This window comes from Acipenser ruthenus, chromosome 8 (assembly GCF_902713425.1).
Source record: "Acipenser ruthenus chromosome 8, fAciRut3.2 maternal haplotype, whole genome shotgun sequence".
Classification (NCBI taxonomy): Eukaryota; Metazoa; Chordata; class Actinopteri; order Acipenseriformes; family Acipenseridae; genus Acipenser; species Acipenser ruthenus.
This window is the reverse complement of record NC_081196.1, coordinates 46,207,648-46,230,459: the sequence shown is the minus strand read 5'-3', so window position 1 is coordinate 46,230,459 and position 22,812 is coordinate 46,207,648. Positions and strand designations below refer to the sequence as shown.

Genomic DNA, 22,812 nt, shown 5'->3' with positions numbered 1-22,812 from the left:
CAGTTTACAGTTTATAAACTAAGTAATATAACACTATGTAACACAATTTTTGTTCCTGGGTAGTAAGTGTTATTTCCTAATTGCTTATGCCTCAAAAGTATAGAAAATGGCTATTATTCCCCACAAACTTTGCTTTTGTGACCAGGACAGTGATATTTTGAAATTGACCTATTTCCAATGAGAAAACGGGCGAATTTGTGTCTTTTCGTTCACATAAAGTCAGAAAAAAACAACATATGAATCCAAATTAACATGTATTTATACTAAAGTAATACAAAAATGACTACAAAAGATTTAGAAGTGAGTAGTTTCTCGAGATTTACGATTATACTGTAAATCACTTTCACGAATCAGCCCCCAAATGTAGTCTCCCATCATGTTCTCGTTATACTGTCCTTGGTAGCGGCGTTCAAAGTCCAGTATATCCTGGTGGAAGCGCTCGCCTTGCTCCTCCGAGTATGCTCCCATGTTCTCCTTGAATTTATCAAGATGAGCATCAAGGATATGGACTTTGAGGGACATCCTACAGCCCATTGTGCCGTAGTTCTTCACCAGAGTCTCAACCAGCTCCATATAGTTTTCGGCCTTGTGATTGCCCAGGAAGCCCCGAACCACTGCGACCAAGCTGTTCCAAGCCGCTTTCTCCTTACTAGTGAGCTTCTTGGGGAATTCATTGCACTCCAAGATCTTCTTTATCTGTGGTCCGACGAAGACACCGGCTTTGACCTTTGCCTCAGACAGCTTAGGGAAGAAGTCTTGAAGGTACTTGAAGGCTGCCTACTCCTTATCTAGAGCTCTGACAGATTGTTTCATAAGGCCCAATTTGATGTGCTGTGGTGGCATCAGCACCTTCCGGGGGTCCACCAGTGGCTCCCACTTGACGTTGTTCCTCCCCACAGAGAACTCGGTCCGCTTGGAAGGGTCCACCATGCAGAAGTAGCAGTTGCTTGAGTGGTCAGTGGGTTCCCGCCAAATTCTTGGGATAGCGAACTTCATGGCTCTCTTTTCCCCTCTGTACCATCCTACAAAAATACATTTCACCCATGACTAATGTGTAAGAGATTCTCCCCACATTTTTCATATATGATATATTTTTTCAATAACATTGAACATTGTAAAACATTTTAAAATTAAAAACTTTTACAATTTTAAAAATTTTAACAAATTTTATAACATAAAATTCCGAGCAACAATTGTCCATCTTACCTTCCAGAGTTTTTTTTGCAGTGCTCGCAGGTAAAATGAGGTGCCCAGGGTTTGTCTTGATCCCCGACAGGCATGCCGAAATTTGCCTTGTAGGCCTCACACATCTTAGCAGATGCTTCCACGGAGTACTTTTTCGCTCTTGTCTTTATAAATTGGCCGCAGACATAGCAAAATGCGTCTGCCGGATGCTTGCAGCCTCTTGATGCCATCTCAGAAAAATGCAGATATGTATCCACTTAGGCAGCTGGAACTAAACTGAACTGGTGGGCTTAAGGCCCCTGTATTTATACTACTATTTATATTACTGGAAAGTTCTATAAGTTACTCCAAGTTTACTCAACACTGAATCTATCTGGAATGTTCTGGAAAATAGGTAAATTTCAAAATATCACTGTCCTGGTCACAAAAGCAAAGTTTGTGGGGAATAATAGCCATTTTCTATACTTTTGAGGCATAAGCAATTAGGAAATAACACTTACTACCCAGGAACCAAAAAAAAAAATTTGTTACACAGTGTAATGTATTACGATCACCTTTCCACCCTTTCTAGGCTGTTTTTAGAAATGCATCCTGAAGCCTGACGCTTGTCACAACCTGAGCAATTAAGATAACAGACAACTCTGTTGGTGAGCAGAGACACCAACAACCAAGGATAAATGAACCACCCTAAAACTTAACGGATAGATATTTTGAATGCCACTTAACCATAGCACTAGGTCAAATGCATTGGTTCAAATACACAAGGTCAACATTTTTAAATGGTGTGGTTAACAGACGCATGATACTGAAGAATATGTGTCTGTCAGAAAATATAAAATGTAGGGATATCGCAGATTCAAATGACAAGTGTCCAACGTGTAAACATGCTGTTTATCATTTATGAATAAACTTGTTTTGCTATGAAACTAAAATGAACTATGAATGTGCCTAAAGGAATTGCAACAAACTGCGATAAGAAAAAGCATAGTCTATTTTCTTATTCCAAATGGACCGACAGTCTTTTTTTTTTAAATGTCTTGCATGGAAACTGCTTTGTTTCACAGGCTCAGTTGTTACATCAACTTACCGGCACAAGATGTTTTCTGTTTTGTATTTTATTACAGCAAAACCTGGAACAAGTGTGACAACCGGTTTGTATTTATTTTGTCAAAATTGTAAGCAAGTTTATCTGACAGATATTTACAAATACCTACATTTATAATAAAGAATGAACAGTTAAGGGTTTGGAATATTTGAGTTAATAATCTCAAGAGTACGATGTACGGCAGAGTCATCGACATACATGTTAACACATGGACGCTACAGTGTTTGACAGCTAACCAATTTGTGCAGGCATAGCGGATGAAGTGAACAAACTCTAAAATCTCGACAAGCGCAGGACACTGTTTACAGCTGGGAAACCCCTAGACACGACTGAAACTGTAACCATCCCCCGCTAGAAACGCCCCATGACATATTTTGCTCTAATGTATGGTGCCACAGTTGCAAGAAAAGGCATAATATTCTGATTGTATAGATGTACTGTCTAAGTATGCATGGCCTATCCCTTTGAGAAGAGTGAAAGGGCTTGTGAGTTGTACTTGCCTAAACATATTTAGCCAAGGCCGTGTTCCTAAAAAACTGCAAACAGATCAGGGTACAGGATTTCTCAACAGAACTTCATAAAATGTTTTATAACAAATGCAAACTGTACATTTTATGACAAACAATTATGTTGAAGCTAGCGTTGAACTATTTAGCTGAACTATAAAATAAAAAATGTGGTGCTACTTTACAGGAAGAAACACGTTCAGGTATATAGATGTTTTGTCAGACTTTATAGACAGTTATAACCACAGACCTGCTGATGTTAACACTTTTAAGTCTATAAAGATTTGGAAAATTGTATTTGTGGGTTTGTTTAAAAGAAACTCTACAGACTTTACATTTAAAACTGCTGATTTATGGTTGAATGCCTAACAGTAAATCTTTAAAATTGTACTCACAAGTCACACAGAATGAAAATACACTATTTAAAAACATCTTCAGAAACACACGTAGGCCTATTCACTTTCTATTTGACAAGGTTATTAGAAATACTTAGTCTGCAGTGTAAACGTTTAACACGTTATCATTTATTCAACAGTTACATATAACTTGATCAGCATTTGTCGATATTGTATAAATGCGGTTTGATAATATTTATTTATTTATTTATCTATCTATTTATTTATGTGGTGGTCAATAAGTGTTTTAAACAGTTTAGCACGTTTTTAGTCTTTTTTCAACAGACACGCTTCTCTGTTCTCTGCAGGTTTTAACAGTTCACATTTCTCCACTTTTAAACTGCTTTTTCATTTTTAAGTACACGCATTGTAACCTTGTTTTTAACATTTTACTGCTCCTTTTATTTTCAAAACTTTATCTTTCAACACTGTATATTTTTTGTTTTACTCATTTTATTTTTCAACACTGTATATTTTTTGTTTTACTCATTTTATTTTTCAACACTATACCCTTTTTTACTGCTTATGTTATTTTCTGAAATAAAGAATGTAACAAACTATATATCCCTGTTTTCAAACTTATTTTTATATTTCTAAAAAGTCTGTTTTATTTTGTTTTTTCCCATTTTTACTGACCCGTTTATTTTTCTGAAATAAAAAATATAACAAACTATATACCCCTGTTTTCAAACTTATTTTATTTTTCTAAAAAGTCTGTTTTATTTTCTGAAATAACACATATAACAAAACAATGTATTCCCCTTGTTTTTCCCCATTTCACTCTTAAATACATTTCAATTAAAAAAGAATACCCCAAACCTTTGTTTAATTCACCATTTTAATGTGATAAACTACAATCATGGAGCATGGTTTCCAAAAGTGCATTAAAAACTACATACACGTGACAGGATGGGAGGTGGGATGTCCATATTTGTATTAAAACTACAAAACGTCACAAGGCGGGAGGGTGGGACTTCCGGAATTGCTTAAAGACTACAGACACATGAGCGGAACTGGGAAGCGGTTCTGATTGGCTAATCGATTCTGATTGGCTAAGGGGACCTATCAAAACCAAATCCTGCATTCTCATTGGTTAAAAAATAACATGGTGATGGCACACATACCGTTTACTACTATCTTAATTTCAACTAGTGATTCTTGGCCTGGATAAAAGCTTTATTGCCAAAGTTATCAAAGTTAAAAAAAAATATAATACATTATACACAGAGTAATCCACATTTATTTCTTTTATAATTTATGAAAATCCATGAGATAATATATATTATATGTACAAATGTGCTGAATTAAACAGACTGCAACCAAACACATTTGGAAGCTGTTAGTCTAAGCAGCAGTGCCCTCTGCTGTCCATATGTTACATGACTCTGTATGAGCACAAGCACAGAGAGGAATGTCCTTAGACATGAGGAAGAGTAATTGAGACTCCCTGAACGCAGCCCTCTAATTTAATGCACTGTCAAACCATTCAGCCTCATAATAAACATTGCGTGGGGTGGACAGAACTGTCTTCTAAAATGAATTTAATGACCCAGTGAGTCACAAAAAGGAAAAGCAATGAGAGCACATAGCAATTTATTTTATTGATGGCACACTGTAGGCATGGTATTGCTCTCTGCAGAATGCGCAATGGGGGCCGATTTACAGTACTAAGCTTTTTCTCTTGTGAAAAATGTGTAACATATATAATGTAAAAAAAAAACAAATTAAAAAAAAAACAAACATGTTCTGGATTTGTAAATGTGCAGATTTAGTTTGCTGTACAAAGAACATACACATTTTATGTTCTTTTTAAAGAACTTGTCCATTAATCATCACTTATGTTATAAGGCTCAGATTATCATTACAGACAAACAGAAATAGACTGCTGGGCAAAAATAGATCCAAAAGGATAAAAGGCTGAGCTAGGCAGTCAACAGTAATGAGTGAACATAATACAACTGTATTGTAAGGCAAATAAATATATTTAATACACAATTAAAAAGAACAGAATGTGCTTGACAAAAAACAGCACTGTAAAACAATATATATGAATGTAACGAAAAGCTTTGATTTGACCTTGATGCTGTATGAGCTCATTAAAGGCAGATACATTGATTTGTGATTTATAAAAAACAAAAACAAACGTGTGAGAGGACTCAGTCAAAGAGAAGCTCTCATTCAAATGTTTTCTTAATGGCCTGTTTTTGCGATGAGGAACACAAGAATGATCTAATCATATAAGCATTATTCCATGTGTTTTGTGAGTATGTGTAATTGTTTGGTCAGCCATATATAATTGTAGGGAAACTTTATGATTTTCTGATGTGCTTCAATGCACTTTATTTATATTCCGGCAATTACCCTGAGTAGTCCTCGCCAATAAAGTGGGTGGTATTTACTGAGTATACAAAAGTACTTCAGGGATAATAAATAAACATCTCTAAATGGAGAAGGCACGTGATTGTTTCATGTGAATAAACAAACAAAAAAGCAAGGAAGCAGTGCTTTGGATTTTTTTTCATTTTATTTACAAGTTGAGGCAATGTCCACATACCCAAGAGGGCAGCAAGATATATATATATATATATATATATATATATATATATATATATATATATATATATATATAAGTGTAATTAATGAGTACAAACACATCAGGGCCATACTATTTTGTCAACAGCTTGGGGAATGCCAAGCGTATCATGCACATGACAAAAAGAAAACCGCTAGTGGTTTAGTAACACATTGTCGAAACACAAGGCTTGCTTATGTATTCTGTGCAAATATTTACCTCTCACAACACAAGTCCAGATGGACATACGTTAAACAAAAACTATAACCACAGGATAACAGGAAACAGAGTTAAAAATGTAAGCACATAAACACAAAATAGTAGCTTTGCTATCCCATGGTTCCATGATTTTTTAATGTGAAATTTGGGGGTTTAACATTGAATAACTTTTTTAGTATTCGACGCTTACTGTATTCAATGCTTTTCACCGGGTCTCATTTGTCATTCAAAATTAACAACAGAATCACACTATTCCAAAACACACTGCCATGCTAAGCAGATGCAGATCTTGAATTCAACTGTTTATTTACGTTTAAACATACTAGGCCATATTTTTCAAAGTTTACTCCAGTCTTTAAGTAAGTCTTTTTTTTTTTAAAGAGGTCAAATGTCTGTTAATGTTACAAAACTAGAACCAAACAACGAAGTCATATATTTCAAGTTCTCTGAAGCACTCTCAAGGTGTTTGTTTCTCATGATTTTTTAAAATTAATTAAAGACTGTAAGTAATGCTTTTTTAAACATTGTACTAGAAAAAGAAAAAAATACTCCATGAAAGTTCAGAGGTCTGTGTTTATTCCACTCTCCACTCGTGAGGGTGGAATAACTACAGTACTCCATTAACATTAATGTAGTATCTAGAAACTTGGACACATCCTGTGACAACAAACCCACTGAATGTCCTATTTAAATCCATGTACTGCACACAGTTGTTTTTGCCAGTAGTCTTCCTCAGGTTTCTGCTTGTATTAGATCACAAAAAACAGGATGACCAAGATATAGTAGGCCCAAGATCTTGTTACAGATACAACATCTGAACAAAGACTGTTAACTTGAAGAACAATACCTGCAAAAAAAAAAAAGTTTAATTAAAATCTGTAGAAAAAATGCACAATATTAATTGTACCGATTTTTTTTTCTTTTCTTCTTTTTAAACAAATCACAGTAAGAATATCCAAAAATTCTGATATCAAATCGCTGCTTCATGAAATCCTGTTTTTAACTTTGTATGTTTATTAAAGACAAAAATGTAATAAGATATGGGTGAAACATCTGATCAATGACCTAACATTAAGGGACCATTTGTAACTTTACCATATTTATAAAAGACTTACCATGTGCATGCAGGGGCTGGAATGTTTTTTTGGGTACTGATGAATCAGTGGTGTACTCTAGAGAAAACAACGTGAATTGAGATTACAAACAGATTCAAAAGTAGGCTAAAGAAAATTAGAACAAAAAAAAAAAAAAAAAAAAAAAACAGTATAGACACTTAACACAAATAGGCTACCTGACATGACAGATGTTTCCTATTGTAAAATGTGTTACATTTCATTTCAGTAGTAACTGTTTTGGTAATGTGGTTTTGAAAAAGAAAATAATAATGAAAAATATATGCCATCGAAAAACATTATAGCTTCCTATAACATACTGCAGTATATACTATAGGGGTAGCAGTGTGGAGTAGTGGTTAGGGCTCTGGACTCTTGATTAGAGGGTCATGGGTTCAAATCCCAGTGGGGACACTGCTGCTGTACCCTTGAGCAAGGTACTTTACCTAGATTGCTCCAGTAAAAACCCAACTGTATAAATGGGTAATTGTATGTAAAAATAATGTGATATCTTGTAACAATTGTAAGTTGCCCTGGATCAGCTAAGAAATAAATAATAATAATATAGAATATTTTAGAAAACTACCGTGTTTTTGGCCGGTGCTACAGTATTTCTTTATTTGTGTGCCAACTATCACAGTCATTTATGCACGTTTGTTATTTTAATAACATGTAGAGAAGTAGGCAATTACATCAAAGAAAATACAATACTATACATTTACCTGACTCTTGGACATCTGCCGCTAGCGGTCTCTGCTCCACAGTGACCTTTGTGCTTTCTGTCCGTTTTATTAGCAGGGGATACCAGGACTTATCAGGATCCTGAATCCACTCAGTTGCCTCACAGTAAATCTCGCCCTGGTCTGAATGCTGCAGCTGGAAGATGGTCAGCAGGTATGTTGTCAAACCACTTCTGTCCAGGCGCAGGTGCCCAGATTCAAGTCTGTGGTGAAAAGCCGTTCCAGCCTGCAGGATGAATTCTCTTGTGAGAGTGACGAGCTCCAGGGTCTCCCCTCCTATCTGCAGGAACCAGGAGATGGACAGGTGCGTGTGCTGGGAGGTTCGCTTCGACACGTCACAGGACAGACTGAGGGACTCTCCTGCAGCTCTCCGAATTGATAGAGCTGAGAATCGGGCCTGAAGTGTATCTGGAATGACTAAATAAACAGACAGAGCCATCTGATTACCAATCTAAATGTGTGTATTTGTGTGCAGTATTTAAACATTCATAATACTGAACATAATACATAGTTATTACCAAAATAAATACATTACAAAAACAATAATACATTATAAATACATTATTCATTGGCACTTTTTAAAAGCCACTATACAGCTATAGTGAAGCCATAATTAAAATGTAATCCCAGCACATTCATTGTTAAGAAAAAAAACACTTGTTTCACCAAAAGAGGGGGTGCTGGCTAGTGTTGTTTTGCTTTATTTAGAAGAAAATACTGCAATTTTTTTTTAACCATTTAAAAGCTACCATTTAAAAGATGTTTGTGTAAGAGCTTTTTTATACATTGTTCACGACTATCATTTAGATAGAAAAATCTGTTGGCTGCTTTACTAGACTGAGTAAATATTTCAACGATAACTCGCTTGGTTTCTGACCCTATAATGTAAGGAAGGCAACACCATTAGAGGTGCTGCTGTAACGGCCAGTGCCCCGTGTCGATGAGATGAGATGAGGTTAAATGCTCTGTAACCACAAATGCAGACCAGTCTGATTCTTTTGCATAGTGGTAAAGATGCTTGTTTGCAATGGGCCTCTTACATTGATGCTGGGACTTGGATCTCATACATTGGCTGCAGCCAATCGCTGAGGTTAAAGGGGGGAAGAGGGCTACAATGTATTGGGTGAGCTGAAAATAAACGTCTTGTCTACAGACATATTGCACTGTAAAGCCAACACAGAAACAGGAAGAGGACTTCTGCATCAAAGAGGGAATTTACTACTGCATTTATTTCTTCATTGTTTGTTCATATGTTTTCAAATATTTAAGATGCCAACTGAGATTACTGAAATTTAATATCCCATACATTCTTAATCACAATTATGCTCTGTTTCCATGGGGAGCAGCTGTATGGCAGCTGTGTCAGGCTGTTTAAACCGAGGCACCTCATTTTTCTTTAGCTTGACTGTCTGGCATCCTAAGAGGTTATGGCTGCTGTTGAGACACTAGGTTTTTATGTACATTCATCTCTGGCTCAGTCAGTGATCATATCCCTGTGTCTGTTGGAATGTGGGTTGGTGCAGAGCTACAGTAGTTGAAATATGTGCCAGGCAGCTGGTGTATGGCCCCAGTATTCTGTCATCACATAAGCTGGTGAGCACATTAAAAAATGCCAGGATCATAAGTTAGAGTTTGTTTAGATCAGTTGTGTTGCATAGCTATGGCAAACAATGGGAAATTCAGCATGAAAAACAAGATCATCTCTATATAAAAAGCTCACTTTGGTAAATGCACAGGAATGCTGACATGCACCATGCATTTCCCATACTTTGGTATTGGTTTACAGTGCTTTACCGTGCTGTTTTTCCATACTTGACTGTGATTGATCTTGCTTGGCTATACTGTACTATAAATTGCTAATTTTATACCACAGCAGAATGCAGACTACAGCAGAACAGCACCTAAAATGTTGTCATAGCAAGCTGAAAATACTATGTTGTTTATGGCATGGGAAAATACCATATAGTTCAGTGAAATGTATACTGTAAAAGTCTTACAGAACAGACAGTGTGTATTAAACTAATACCAGAACTGTGACCTCTAGCAGGTAGTAACAGAATCATGCCAAATAAATTCACATAGTGACAGAGTGGCAAGGGTAGTAGTCGCAAGCATTCTTAACAATTCATCTGACTCTAACAAAGCGTGAAAATTAACCTTCCTGCAGGACATTCCAGCTTTAAAACAAATCAACAAAATCCAATGGAAAACAAGGAACTATGCAAGGAAAAATCTGGCTTGATTTCAGCAGCGTACCTGTGAGAATTGTCTTGTCACTGTAGGCTCCATAGTAGACAGAATCTGTATTGGGAGTGTAGCACTCGTACTCTCCTTGGTCATGCACTTGTAGTTTGGTTATGTGCAAGAGCACCGAGTCTGTGCTGGTTCTTTCGATGTAAATGTCCTGCATTCTCACTCTGTTCCGATAGAGAGCGTATGTGAAGTGAGGATCGGCTGTGCTCACAATATGGATCTCCACGCTGGGGGAAGCAGGCCGGTAAATGGACCAATGGAAGTTCTGTTTTGGAGTGCCTTCGTAGCCTCTCACTTTACATGACAGAGTAACATGAGAGCCTTCTGCACGGAAAAGAGGGCCTCTCTGTGTTTCTACCACCCGCTGCCCAAAGTAAGCACCTGAAAAACACAATACTAAATCAGATGTGCTGTGTCTATGGAGAGGGTTTGTATTGTACTTGCCAATTCTTAAACTCTTAACTCATGCCAGGCTATAACTCCAGGACTCTCCTCCCCCTTTGGATCAAAGCTACCTGGTATACGGAAATCCTATTAGCAATAACTAAACCCAGTGGGGTAGATTCAAGAGTAATTAGCGGGGTTCCAAAATATACAGCGTTATACATCCCCACGTGTTGCTACAACTGTTTAAATAACGTACCTGTCATTTTTCTTTTCATTGTTAACACTTATAACTTTAAAATCTGTTTCAAAGCTCTTTTCAAAATGGCCGCTTGAGTGCACTGGGGTTTGAGATCTGTCTCTAAATCATTGCAGGAAGAGTGTACCACATCACGGATCATTATTGCTGTGTTACCTGTTTGACAATGTGGGCAATAATCCTTACAATATCAGTGCACTAGAGCTTTAAAACAGACTTTAAAGTTATAAGTGTAAAAAGTGTTGTCAGGGTGTTATCAATGCAAAGAAAAATGATGGTACGTTAGTTAAACAGTTGTAGCAACATGTGGGGACGTGCAACGCTATATTCTTCGGAACCCCGATACTCTTTAACATCTGCTTCACTATGTTCAGTTTGCACCATATTGTTTCTTAAATTCAATAAAACGTTTACAGTTCAAAATTATGTGTATTGTAACAAAGCATAGCCCTCTCTCAGATAATTGAATCAGCTGCTTTATAGTAAAACTCTTTTGAAACTATAAATCACCTACACATCAATTTTACATCAATTTGCGAAACATATGACAAGCAAAACCAATTAAAAAAAAAAAGAAAAAAAAGAAATATACTGGTACCTAAATGCTAGTTTGATGCAGTTTTATGACTTTAATAACAATACGCTCTAAAGTATGCTAAAATGTTATAGTTGAATAAATAGATCTGTTTTTTGTCCTGAGCTGGAACTGTGGCCCTGATCAGTTCCAAACACAGAGAATGGAAGACTGTCTCCCACACAACTTTTACATGAACTTGTTTCTTTCCCTGGATTTTACTTCCAAATGCATTATTTTAATTTCTTCCTATGCTGCTCCAAAAAATTGCATGTTACATTTCTTCAGCGTTGTTCTGCAAGAAACTACTCAGGAAAATAACTGCAACCTACTAAACTGTTTCTTAATAGATTTATACAGTTATCAGAAGAAAATGCATTTGCCTTTGCACAAAATAACACCCTAAACGGATGTATTGTGTTGTGTACTCTACATTGTTAAGCAATTAAATGGACATCTCAAAACTGCCAACAATACCCTTCACCAAAGAAACTAATACATAAATGTGATGCAACTTATGAGGTCAAACTAATTGATTGTGTTGATAGCAGTAACTTACCACAAAATGTCATGAAGAAAATACCTGCAAACATCAGGTCAACCTTATTCCCGTACATCTTCATACTGTAGTCTCCGAAATCAGCAATACTCTGCTGTATCTCCTCCACACACAGCACACTTTATAAAGCTGTAGCTTTGCAGGGTTGGGTACTATTAAGACAATGATACCTGATGCAAATTAGAAGATAGGCTCAAGGAACTCAGAAGATTTCTTGTATGATTGGAGGTATCAACAAGTTGCTTAAAGTTTGATTAAAGCTGTTTGTAATAGCTAATCGGGTCCTGATTTGACAAACCTAGTTTCACTGTGGTACAATGACCTCATTTACTGGTCAAAGAGAGTTAATTAAGTCAGTAAGTTCTGTGTTTGAACTTTTCCACTATAGCATCATTAATGATCAGAGGGATCGGATTCATTATTTGACCCTCGAAACATTAGTTCTATGACTGCTGTTTAGTCACATATTTGCACGGCTTTGATTACGCCAGATGTCATGATGTCTTTAATTGCTAAATTATGTGAAATGTCTATATTGTTATGATTCATATAGTAAATGCATTCCCAATTGTTTTGCAAACTACAGGCATTTGAATGGTTTCCAAATTAAGTAAGTAATGGTTTCCAAGCTTTGAAAATCAGTCCCTAAAATAAGTCACACAGAGAGCCAGCTTCAGATTTCTAATTGATGAGGCTGCTGCAGTACACATCAACTTAAGCTGTGTTTCCTTCAGTTCAAGTACAGAGGAAACCGGGTAGAATTAAAGTAATCTGGTTGAAGCCCTGGCAAGTAAAAACCTGGGCACAACATATTGTGGGCAACCATTGCTCTGCATTCAGAATCTGAAAAGGAACCGTCTTAGACTGTAACCTAAAATGTGACATGAACTAAAGGCTTCAATTGTTATTTGGGTACCTGTGAAATGTTATCAGCATCCCTTTCATCTTGGAAGTCTTTAGAAGATATCAGGTCAACAACAGCTCTCTTTTTATCTTAATTTCAGTTTCAGTCTGGTTTAATTTAACAGTCTGTTGTTTCAAATGAAACTAATAAGCCCACTTGTTAGTGCATTCCAGTGAATTTTGGTCTTCATAAATCGAATCTGTTTTTGTTCCTGTGTGTTTTGCACCGAACAAATATCAAACAACAGTTAGTTAACATAAATCTTAGTTTAAATTGTGTGGGCCCAATTCACATAATGCTAAACACCATTTTGACTTGTAAATCAAGTTAGTTGTTCATATGAACATCTTAAAGTAATACATTTCCCATGCCATGTACATCTATTCACTGCACAGGTTACACGTCTCAACGTGTATTTTCATTTTAAAATATGGTTTCTGGTCCACACGAGGTTAAAAAAATGTCTGTTTAGGCCTTGCTTTTTGACAGTCTTGTAATTTTGGGGTTGTTTCACCTGCAGAGAAAATGCTGCAACCCCAACCTCCCCCCCCCCCCCCTTGGGGCCTTCTTTTCTGTCATTACCAGCTGCTTCCTCTATTGACACGACTTCAGTCAGGAACATGCTTTTTGACCCAGAAGACACTGATGAAGTGCAATGAGACAATACACGTTAAAGACATGGTCAGGGGGGTTCTGACAATTGAGAAGAATTGTTTCCTCATTGCACCTTGCCATTGCCTCCATTTCTGTAAATGATGTAAATAAAATACATTGATGTTACTACTGTATATAACCATGTATCTTCAAGATGAGATGATCGGTTTACTTGTAGTCGGTTCACTTGTGATTTAGTTCACTTGTGATAAGTCAAAATTGTGTTTAAAATTGAGTGAACTGGGTCCACAGAATTTAAACTAAGATTTACGTTAACTAACTGTTTTGTTTGTTATTCATTTTAGAGTAAAGACCTTGAGGTGTATATTTTTTAAACAACTCTTAAATGACTTTGAAGTTCATCTGCATCATGGGTGTCAAACTCCAGACCTCGAGGGCCGCAGGGTCTTCTGGTTTTCATTCCAACTTAACATCTCAATGAACTTAATTGATCTAATTATTCAATTGGACGTGTTTAATATGTTCTCAAGGTCTTTTGCAGTTAATGATTTAAAAAATACACTTGATTCAAGGTACACGACCTATAAAACATTTTGAGGCCTGGAGAGAAGTGTTAAATGTGTCCAATTAATCAAATAATTAGACCAATTAAGTATCTGAGATCTTGGGTGGAACAAAAGCCAGAAGACACTGCGGCCCTCCAGGAACTGAGTTTGACACCCCTAATCTATATAGTTTTATAGTGTCTTTTTTCTTCTTTTTTTTACTTTACTGGAATGTTTTTTTTTTTTAACCAGGTTTAACTTTGCTGAAATTGATTTTTGTTATGTTATTCAGAGCAATAGTAATAAGAAGATTTGATATTCTTTATTTGATTAACTATGCTATACATTTCTTCATCAGTTAATAATGGGACTCCATTAAACAATAATATAACATTTTCAAACTTTAATAAGGTCAGAGTAATCAGGTTATTCAGGTAGTATTTCGTTCAGTTATAAGGGAGATTGTTATGGATTTTAGCTCCACTAGGGGTCAGTCATGTGAAGTCCGCTCTCTTCTGGTGTCATCAAGAATTTGTTTTCCAGAATGGTGTGGTATTATTTTTTCCAATTCGCCCTGGAAATACCGTATTATCTTGAAAATAAGTCCATGCACCCTAAGAATATTGGACCATATTTTAACACCCAATTGTGTGTGAACAAAAAATGTACTATTCCTAAAACAGAAAAACGCAGCAGTGTAACCATAACAGACATCCATATTAGAAGTCACAGAACAGAACAAACACAAATAACAATGTGTTCAAATGTCCCACAGAGAGCATTGTTCATTGTCATGCCTATATAAACCATTTACTTTCTTCAAATTGTGATATGAATGAGTGAAAGTGTATGCAGATGAGAAAAAGGTGTTGTCGTCACTGAAGTCTGTCACAATGCTAAAATTAAAATGTGTTTAAAAACACAATGTGCCTGTAACAACCACTACTACTTCCTGTAAAGCCACTACTACTTCGGAATAAAAAGACCATTTTACTTTGGAAGCTGCACATGTTTTCACTTGACATTCAATTTTCTTTTTGAAAAGAATGCTGTTGTAACTGTGGCATGGTATTCACTGTCCAAACACAAACACATGCTTTAAATTATACCATGGCCATTGCAATGGCTAATCTTTTGAACAGGAGGTTAGAGATCCATGAGCTTAAAGATTCAAAAGAACAATCTTGGTTTTTAAAGTTCCTTTTTTCCTATAGGCATAATGCCTGTATAAATACAATTTAAACTATCTCATAACAATGTAATAAGCTTTAGTTTAACTAAAAAAAAAAATAAGAGAAAAAAATGGTTACCTTGTTTCGAAATTCCCACCACTCCTGGACTTGTCCAAGAAACCTGTTACTTCAGTTTAAACCAAATCCAAAGCCGAATATCAGCATGTACCAACCAGGTCCAAGGAAAAGGGGTGAAAGGCTTCACGTGTCAGAAATGTATTTTACATTTAGTTGGTTGTGTTTATCTTTTGTGTTTCTTCTGCTCTTTTGATTTCTGCTGGATAATGCTGCTGGATAATGCTGCAGGAAATGCGAACGCCCCTAAATAGCACAGGGGGTGTTAACATGTGAAAACAGTGCACAGAAGCATGCACAGCACATGCAGACATCCATTCCTGGGAGGGGGACATGAAGACACTCCTTTTGTGTGGCATCCAGAGAATTGTGAGGCCTGTACCATTTACTGTGGTGCAGGGTCACTCGTAAATGTTCATCAGAACACTTTATCACTTCCAATTGGAAATTATACAGAGAAGAACAGAGAAGGCACAAGAAGTAAAAAAGATAATAATCTTTGGTAATGTGCAGTTGTAAACTGAACTGAAAGGAGCCACTTACTGACGCAGAAACTTTTACATATTGTGCATACAGGTAATGTTGGTAATTATTAGTATCTAAAAACAAAACTCTTCTTCTTCTTCTTCTTCTTCTTCTTCTTCTTCTTCTTCTTCTTCTTCTTCTTCTTTTTCTTCTTCTTCTTCTTTAGTCATTTAGCAGACACTTTTATCCAAAGCGACTTACAGAGATTTCACAACTGCTGCAGCAGAGTCACTTACAATAGGACCTTGGTCTCATCCGAAGGTACCAGTGTTTTCAAATATGTCAAATAGGGTGAAGAGTGATATTGATTTCAAAAGAATAATAAAGCATAAAATGCACCTCATTATATATATTGGGTACTTCATGAACGATAATGGACTACTGTAGTTGTTCCATGAATGTGGGTGGACAAATAACGAGCAAGCTTAAGGGGGCCAATGGGTAGTTTACAGACATGCTCCTGAGTGAAATAAACACAGCCCTCTATGAACAATCAAGGAGTATTATCTTTATATAACAAGTTGACGTTCCTACTTTGAAATGCCAAAGTGAGTAAACTTGAAAAGTGTTGAACCTAATGAAACCTAATAAACTAAGGCAATAATAAGTGAGAGAGAGAGAGAGAGAGAGAGAGAGAGAGAGAGAGAGAGAGAGAGAGAGAGAGAGAGAGAGAGAGAGAGAGAGAGAGAGAGAGATTTTGTGGTTGTCTTTAATTTTTACAATGGTAAAATTGTGCTGCTTCTGACTCTACAGGTACGGGTCTGGCAGTCACATTGTGGTTTTTTTAGTGTTACTTTCAAAGCCCGGGGTCTCATGTTGTTTCCGCCCTTTACATTTGTCTAACATAAACATATAAATATAGAATGCATTCCTATTAAAGCAGTTAAGAAATGGCTCCCCTTTGTAATCCCTAAGGAAGGGACTCTTTTAGGCTGCTGCACTGTCACACTGATGTATACTGTGAAATAAATTTGATAAGTTGGTGGCAATTTAAGTTTCAAAAATGCTTTTGCAAATAAATCTGAAATAAACATTAACATAACGATTGGACTTTATGCAGGGCAGTATTGATATATTTATACTGCAGGTAATAATTTCTTCATTACTTTATAAATCTTGTACGTAAGTGTTGGAAAAATATGTTTGCCCTTTGCAACTGACACATTGTTAAATATCTAAAGTGTCTGAGGTGTGAATGCAAGCGTAAAAAAATGCTACAAAAAATGTTCTCATCTTTTCGGGTGTGGTACTAGTTCTGTCACACCATTGATCAAAGCTGCTATCAAAGTCTCCTTTATGCATGTTTGAATATTTCTCATATTCATATTGTATAACCAACTGGTTCAGTTAAAGAGGATAATGTTCGTCTATTTTGACCTTTAACAAAATAAACTGGTATTGTTGACAATACACATCACAGTCTGGTTTAAGTTGAAATAGATCTCACACATGTATGCAATGTCTGTTTGGGTTGCTTGGCATGAAATGAGCAATACATGCATGTGTTTATCAAGAATTCAGAATGTGCATCTATATTATTTTCACATGTAAACTGGACAATATTAAGTTGTGTTTTGGTAAAGGCAGAGAATGGATTTTAAAAGCAATAAAACAACAATATAATGTCTAAATAAATGTAACATGTCTAAATTATATATATATATATATATATATATATATATATATATATATATATATATATATATATATGTTAGTTTTCAAATGTATTGAAGATGTTAAAACTATGAGCTGTATAGGTGTTTATTGTAAATGTTATCAGTATACAAAAAATAATAATTGTCATTAAACTGCACATTTTTTGTGTTGGATATTAAGTGGGGTGCGGTTCAGTGCATAACTGTAAACATGTCAGTGATCTTAACAGCAGAAATGTCTGTGACATTTCCATTTAGTGCTGATAAGCACAGGGTGACATTAACAAGAGGGATATTAAACTGGCTTGACTGTATAATGTGTAATCAGTTTATTGAAGTGTTTCGAAAATAAATACATTGGGTCCTATTCAAGGTGTAAGGGTGGTGGATCGAAATACTGCAGCTGTTTAAATCATTATGTTACAGCTCATAAATATTCACCATGGTAAATTAGCATGTCAAATTAGAAATGTTCTTATGTTTATATAATACATTAACCATGTTTTATCATTTTTCTTTTTTTACCAATCAAATGGTGTGGATATTCTGTACTCTTTTGAGTCAAAATTTATAGGATTGTATAAAACCACCTAATTAAAAATGAAAACCTAATTTCAGAAAACCTAGATAGTGTAATTTGATGATCTTTTCTCAATAAAACAGCAGCAAACGGCTGCTGCAGCAGCTCGATGTAATAATACATTCTTACTAAATCACTTATTACATCCAATACGTCTACTCACATATTGAAAACTGCAATGAACTTTAGATGTGTGAGACTGTACATGGAATAGGGTTTTAGAAAAGGGTTTCTTTAATCTGGTTCAGGACTCTCATCCATCCCAATGAACTGTCACCATAATAATCAAGCTCTGTTTGGTCACTTGCACTAGGTGGAGTGCTGTGGGTGACTTTTAATATTTAGGTCCTAGGCTTAGGGACACTACTCTTCCCTTTTTATTTAATTAGTCATTTAGCAGACACTTTTATCCAAAGTGACTTACAGAGACTAGGGGTTGAACTATGCATCAACAACTGCTGCTGTAGAGTCACTTACAATAGGACCTCGGTTTGCCTTCTCATCTGATGGACGGAGCACCAGGAGGTGACTTGCTCAGGGTCACACACAGTGAGTCAGTGGCTGGGCTGGGAATTTGAACTGGGAACCTCAGGTATCAAGCCCTTTTCTTTAACCGCTGGACCACTAAGCCTCCCTTTTTGTAATTGTAATACTCTTTACTGAAAACATACTTCTTTGATTATGTAACTGTGAATGCTGGCTGCTGTTTTTGTGAAGAGCTTTGAGATGGTTTCACAGAAAGTGCTTGTGGCAAAGTGCCCCGCCCCTGTGTGCATTTGTGTGTTCTGTGTATGTATGTTGCGTGCGTGTGTGTGTTAATGTTGGTGTATAGATTGGTACACGGGATATAAACGGGTCTGTGTTTCACGTATATTTAAAGTGTATATTTGTATTTAGGCACGGGATTGCACATCACGCACGTGCATTTAAAATATAATGTGTGGCACGGGGTTGCACGTAATTCACGTGCTGGGATTCAAGTGAATAATTAATTAGTAATTGAATCCCAGCACAACAGTATATATAGATGCACGTTTCTTGCACTCAGGGTTAGGTGTTCGGTGAGTGGAGAACGGGATTGGAGACGGAGGTGAAATAATAATAATAATAATAATAATAATAGTAAAAGTAAAAGTAGTAGTTAACGTGTTTTCACTCACCGTGTTTGTTTGTCTCCGTGCACCGTTTGTCTGTGTAGTCCGTTTTGTTTGTCTATTTATTTTGGCGTGTAGGGCCGTGTCCCGTGGTTTTGTCTGTTCCAACCTTTTATTTTCTGTTCTGTTTATTAAATGCTGAACGCGATCACGCGTTCAGCCTCACCAAAACCCCATCTCTCTGTCGTTTGTGTTCCTGTTTCTGGTCTGACGCCACCCACTCCGGCCGTCTTTGTGACAGTGCTATAGAAATGTATATACATTGTTTTTCAAGGGTTGTCTGCATGATTGTAATGCATTTCTCATTGTGAAAAGTTATATTTTCGTCTTTCCTGTAATTTATTTAGTATTTTGGGCCATTTATTTTTCTGATTGTGGTTTATGGTGACAATTGCGGTAGAGTATATTAACAACTCTATTTCAGATCTTTTGTTGTGGTAGGTGAGTTTAAAGCATCACTGAAAAGAATGATTACTGTTTTAATTTCTTGTGCTATAATTGGAAGAAAAAATGCATCAGATATTTAAAACAGATATCTGCGAAGGTCTTACAATGAATTCCTGCAAACTGTCTTTGTTGATTACAATCTTGTTTTTTTCGTAAACCAAGGAAACCGAAACCATCTATTTCCACTACGTGTCACTGCTTGGTGATTTCATCATATGCGATCAAACACGTATGCTTGCACCACCCCCTTGTTAAGTCCTATCAAGACCTTTTGAACCACTCCACTACACCAAGTAATTCTGCCCTCGGGCCTGTCTGCACTGAAACCACAACCATCTTTGGGGGAAATATATACCCTTATGTGCCAGGTGCAATGATATAATGTTGTTATTTTCATGTTCTTGAAACTGAATTATGTGGCCCACTGATTCAAAGCTCTTAAGAGTGACCCAAATCATTCCAAAGAAGATCAATTGAATAAAATTGGCTTGGACAGACATACAGGAAATTACATACATACAGGGAATTACATAGAATCCATCCCAGTCTAGAGATGCTACATTTTCATTTATTATCCATCATACAAGATATACAGTGCCTTGCAAAAGTATTCAGACCCCTGACCAATTCTCTCATATTACTGAATTACAAATGGTACATTGAAATTTTGTTCTGTTTGATATTTTATTTTAAAACACTGAAATTCAAAATCAATTATTGTAAGGTGACATTGGTTTTATGTTGGGAAATATTTTTAAGAAAAATAAAAAACTGAAATATCTTGCTTGCATAAGTATTCAACCCCCACACATTAATATTTGATAGAGCCACCTTTCGCTGCAATAACAGCTTTAAGTCTTTTGGGGTAAGTATGTACCAGCTTTGCACACAGTGTCGGAGTGATTTTGGCCCATTCTTCTTGGCAAATTTGCTCCAGATTGTTCAGGTTGGTTGGACAACACTTGTGGACCACAATTTTCAAATGGAGAGTAATATTAAAATGAATCCAATCCTTCAACTACTGGGTATAACTGCACAGTACTCCAACTGTATGTACTGTAATATAGTTTTTCAAATTGTTTGTTATGTATACCTTTTTTCTTGGTACAGTATTAGATTTTACAGTAGCTACCTAGCATATTATCTGGCACTTCTCTTTTCCCATGCAATGCCAGGTTAGAAAGGTTTTACTGTATACACTGGAGGCTACAAATTCTGTAATAAGTTGAATCACGGCGAGTAACATATTTTACAGTTTGTTGAATCATACACACATAATTAGCTGAGATATTCATTGTTAATGTTTATAGATCTCTTTATGTGTTTATTTTATTTGTATATTGGAACGTTCGAACTGTAGGTTATATTTTCTTCTTCTTAATTCAATGTTGCGTAAGAGAAAACACAAACTGAAAAGCAATTTCACAGCTTCTCAGAATGTACATCAGACTCTAGTCATTATTGCTGTTTTTCAGATTAAGATAGAATTCATTTTCTAATTTAGAGGTAAGCAATCAAAAATGATTAATTTTTTAATGATGGGCATTCTCACAGGGAAATAAACAATTCATGACAGCCCTTTAGCAAAAGCGGTAATTGACTATTTTGTTTAATGAAGCATTAGTAAAAGCATTTGTGAAGGGATATCCTAGCGACTCGCCTCATGTTTCTAAAACAAGCGCCCCCCTTGTGTGACGTAATTAGTCTGTTTGCACTTTTATTAGCTTAGCCCCTGAGTTAAATCTACAACCCCAGGCGGGGAGAACAAAGAACATGATTTCAGTATAATATAGAGCCCTGATTAGAGGACAATACTGTCTGGCTGGTGATCGCATCAGGAAGCTGCTGTACAGAGAAAGTCCACTACCAACATAATGAAGATAATAATACATTGGATTTTATGTCTCATTTAAAGGTTTATTCACCTTTACAATGTTTTGCTTTCATTCTGTCTCAAAGTTCTGCCGTCATCTGACGTGTGGAAGTATTCTGAACTGGAGCTTCCTGATTTGTGTGCTATGGTTTCTAATTATGGTTAGTAAAGTAGAAATGTTGTTTAAGGCTATAAAGCATTGCGGTAGACAAGTAAGGGATCTAACTTTTTAGACAGATTTCTGTTTCATGTAATGCCAGTTTATTTGTTCCATTATAAGTTTGAGGGGTGGTTTCACTTGCAGTGTTCAGCTATGATTATGAAGAGGAAAAATCTCAGATGTAAAAACACCACAGCTCAATCGTCGAGAGCATGGAAATAATACATCATTTAAAAAAAGCTCTTGTCTTTTACATACCCTATCTCATGCATCATTTTGTAGAAAAAAAAGAGTGGTTGTGCAGTCAGCAAAACTGTGCCTGCGTGTTGTTGCTCTTGCATTAACCACAGGCTTCAGAGTCATTGTGCTAAACAGGAAAAGAAAAAAAAACAACTCAACCTTAAACTACATGCTGTAGCGTCTTTATGTGTGAAAGCTGCTAATTAGATAGAAACACACACTCTGTGAGCACACATGCAAGCAGGAATGTGCTTCTGTGTTCTTATAAAACCTGTAATGTGTGAATTCCATTAATGTACAGTGACATTGGAGCTGGTATTGTGACATTAATAATTAGGTTTTGAGACCACCTGAAAATTCTGCTGATTTAATATTATCCTGACTCGGCTTTCAAACACTTGATTAACAGGTGATGGGCACACGTCTGCCATGAAAGACCATGATGTTCCTGTTAAGCAATCAGAAGTGTGAAAAACAACCTAAACAGCTACATGTACTGTAACAGCAACAGACAATTGAATCACTCTAAATACTGCACAATACCACAATGTATATTAACCCTGTGTTGCATTGCGTCCAGTATACTGTATAAAAATCATCTTATTGTATCTTTCTATACTTATAAAGCAGTATTTGTGCATTTTTTGATAAAACAAACTTCTTGGCTTATTTAAAAAAAAAATTGTGGGGGGGTTAACATACTGTTAATCATGTTGGTATTTTCCCACTAAGCATGATTCAGTAATTATATCATTAAGTACAATGAGGCCCATGCATGAGCAGGTTTATGGTTTTTAGGACGGCAGGATTAAGATCCATGCAATGTTACAATCAATAAAGAAAAAACTGTCCACAGACCTGTTTTATTTGATATAAACCAAACATGAAACCTCTTCTTCATCAAAGTTGAAAAAAAAGATAAAATAAATCTCTAAAGCTAAAAT

The 22,812-nt window shown here is 36.1% G+C and overlaps 1 protein-coding gene across 1 annotated transcript; it reads right to left on the bottom strand.

Annotated features, from left to right (window-relative positions):
* Positions 1 to 5,829: 5,829 nt before the first annotated feature.
* On the bottom strand, positions 5,830 to 15,665 carry LOC117406589 (immunoglobulin superfamily member 2-like). Its single transcript, XM_059029106.1, has 6 exons — positions 15,238 to 15,665; positions 11,864 to 12,015; positions 10,091 to 10,468; positions 7,817 to 8,251; positions 7,098 to 7,154; positions 5,830 to 6,829 (listed from the first exon to the last, which is right to left on the bottom strand). Exons 2-6 carry the CDS (start codon positions 11,925 to 11,927, stop codon positions 6,732 to 6,734), a joined length of 1,032 nt encoding a protein of 343 aa, XP_058885089.1. The 5' UTR covers positions 11,928 to 12,015; positions 15,238 to 15,665; the 3' UTR covers positions 5,830 to 6,731.
* Positions 15,666 to 22,812: the final 7,147 nt, after the last annotated feature.

Bases quoted from the DNA above. Each gene is read 5' to 3' on its own strand.
- LOC117406589 (XM_059029106.1), bottom strand. From the start codon at position 11,927: ATGAAGATGTACGGGAATAAGGTTGACCTGATGTTTGCAGGTATTTTC. The intron at 8,252-10,090 runs GTACGCTGCTGA...CTGTTTATTTAG, and splicing joins TGACAAGACAATTCTCACAG to TCATTCCAGATACACTTCAG. The intron at 7,155-7,816 runs GTAAATGTATAG...TGTTTTCTCTAG, and splicing joins GGCAGATGTCCAAGAGTCAG to AGTACACCACTGATTCATCA.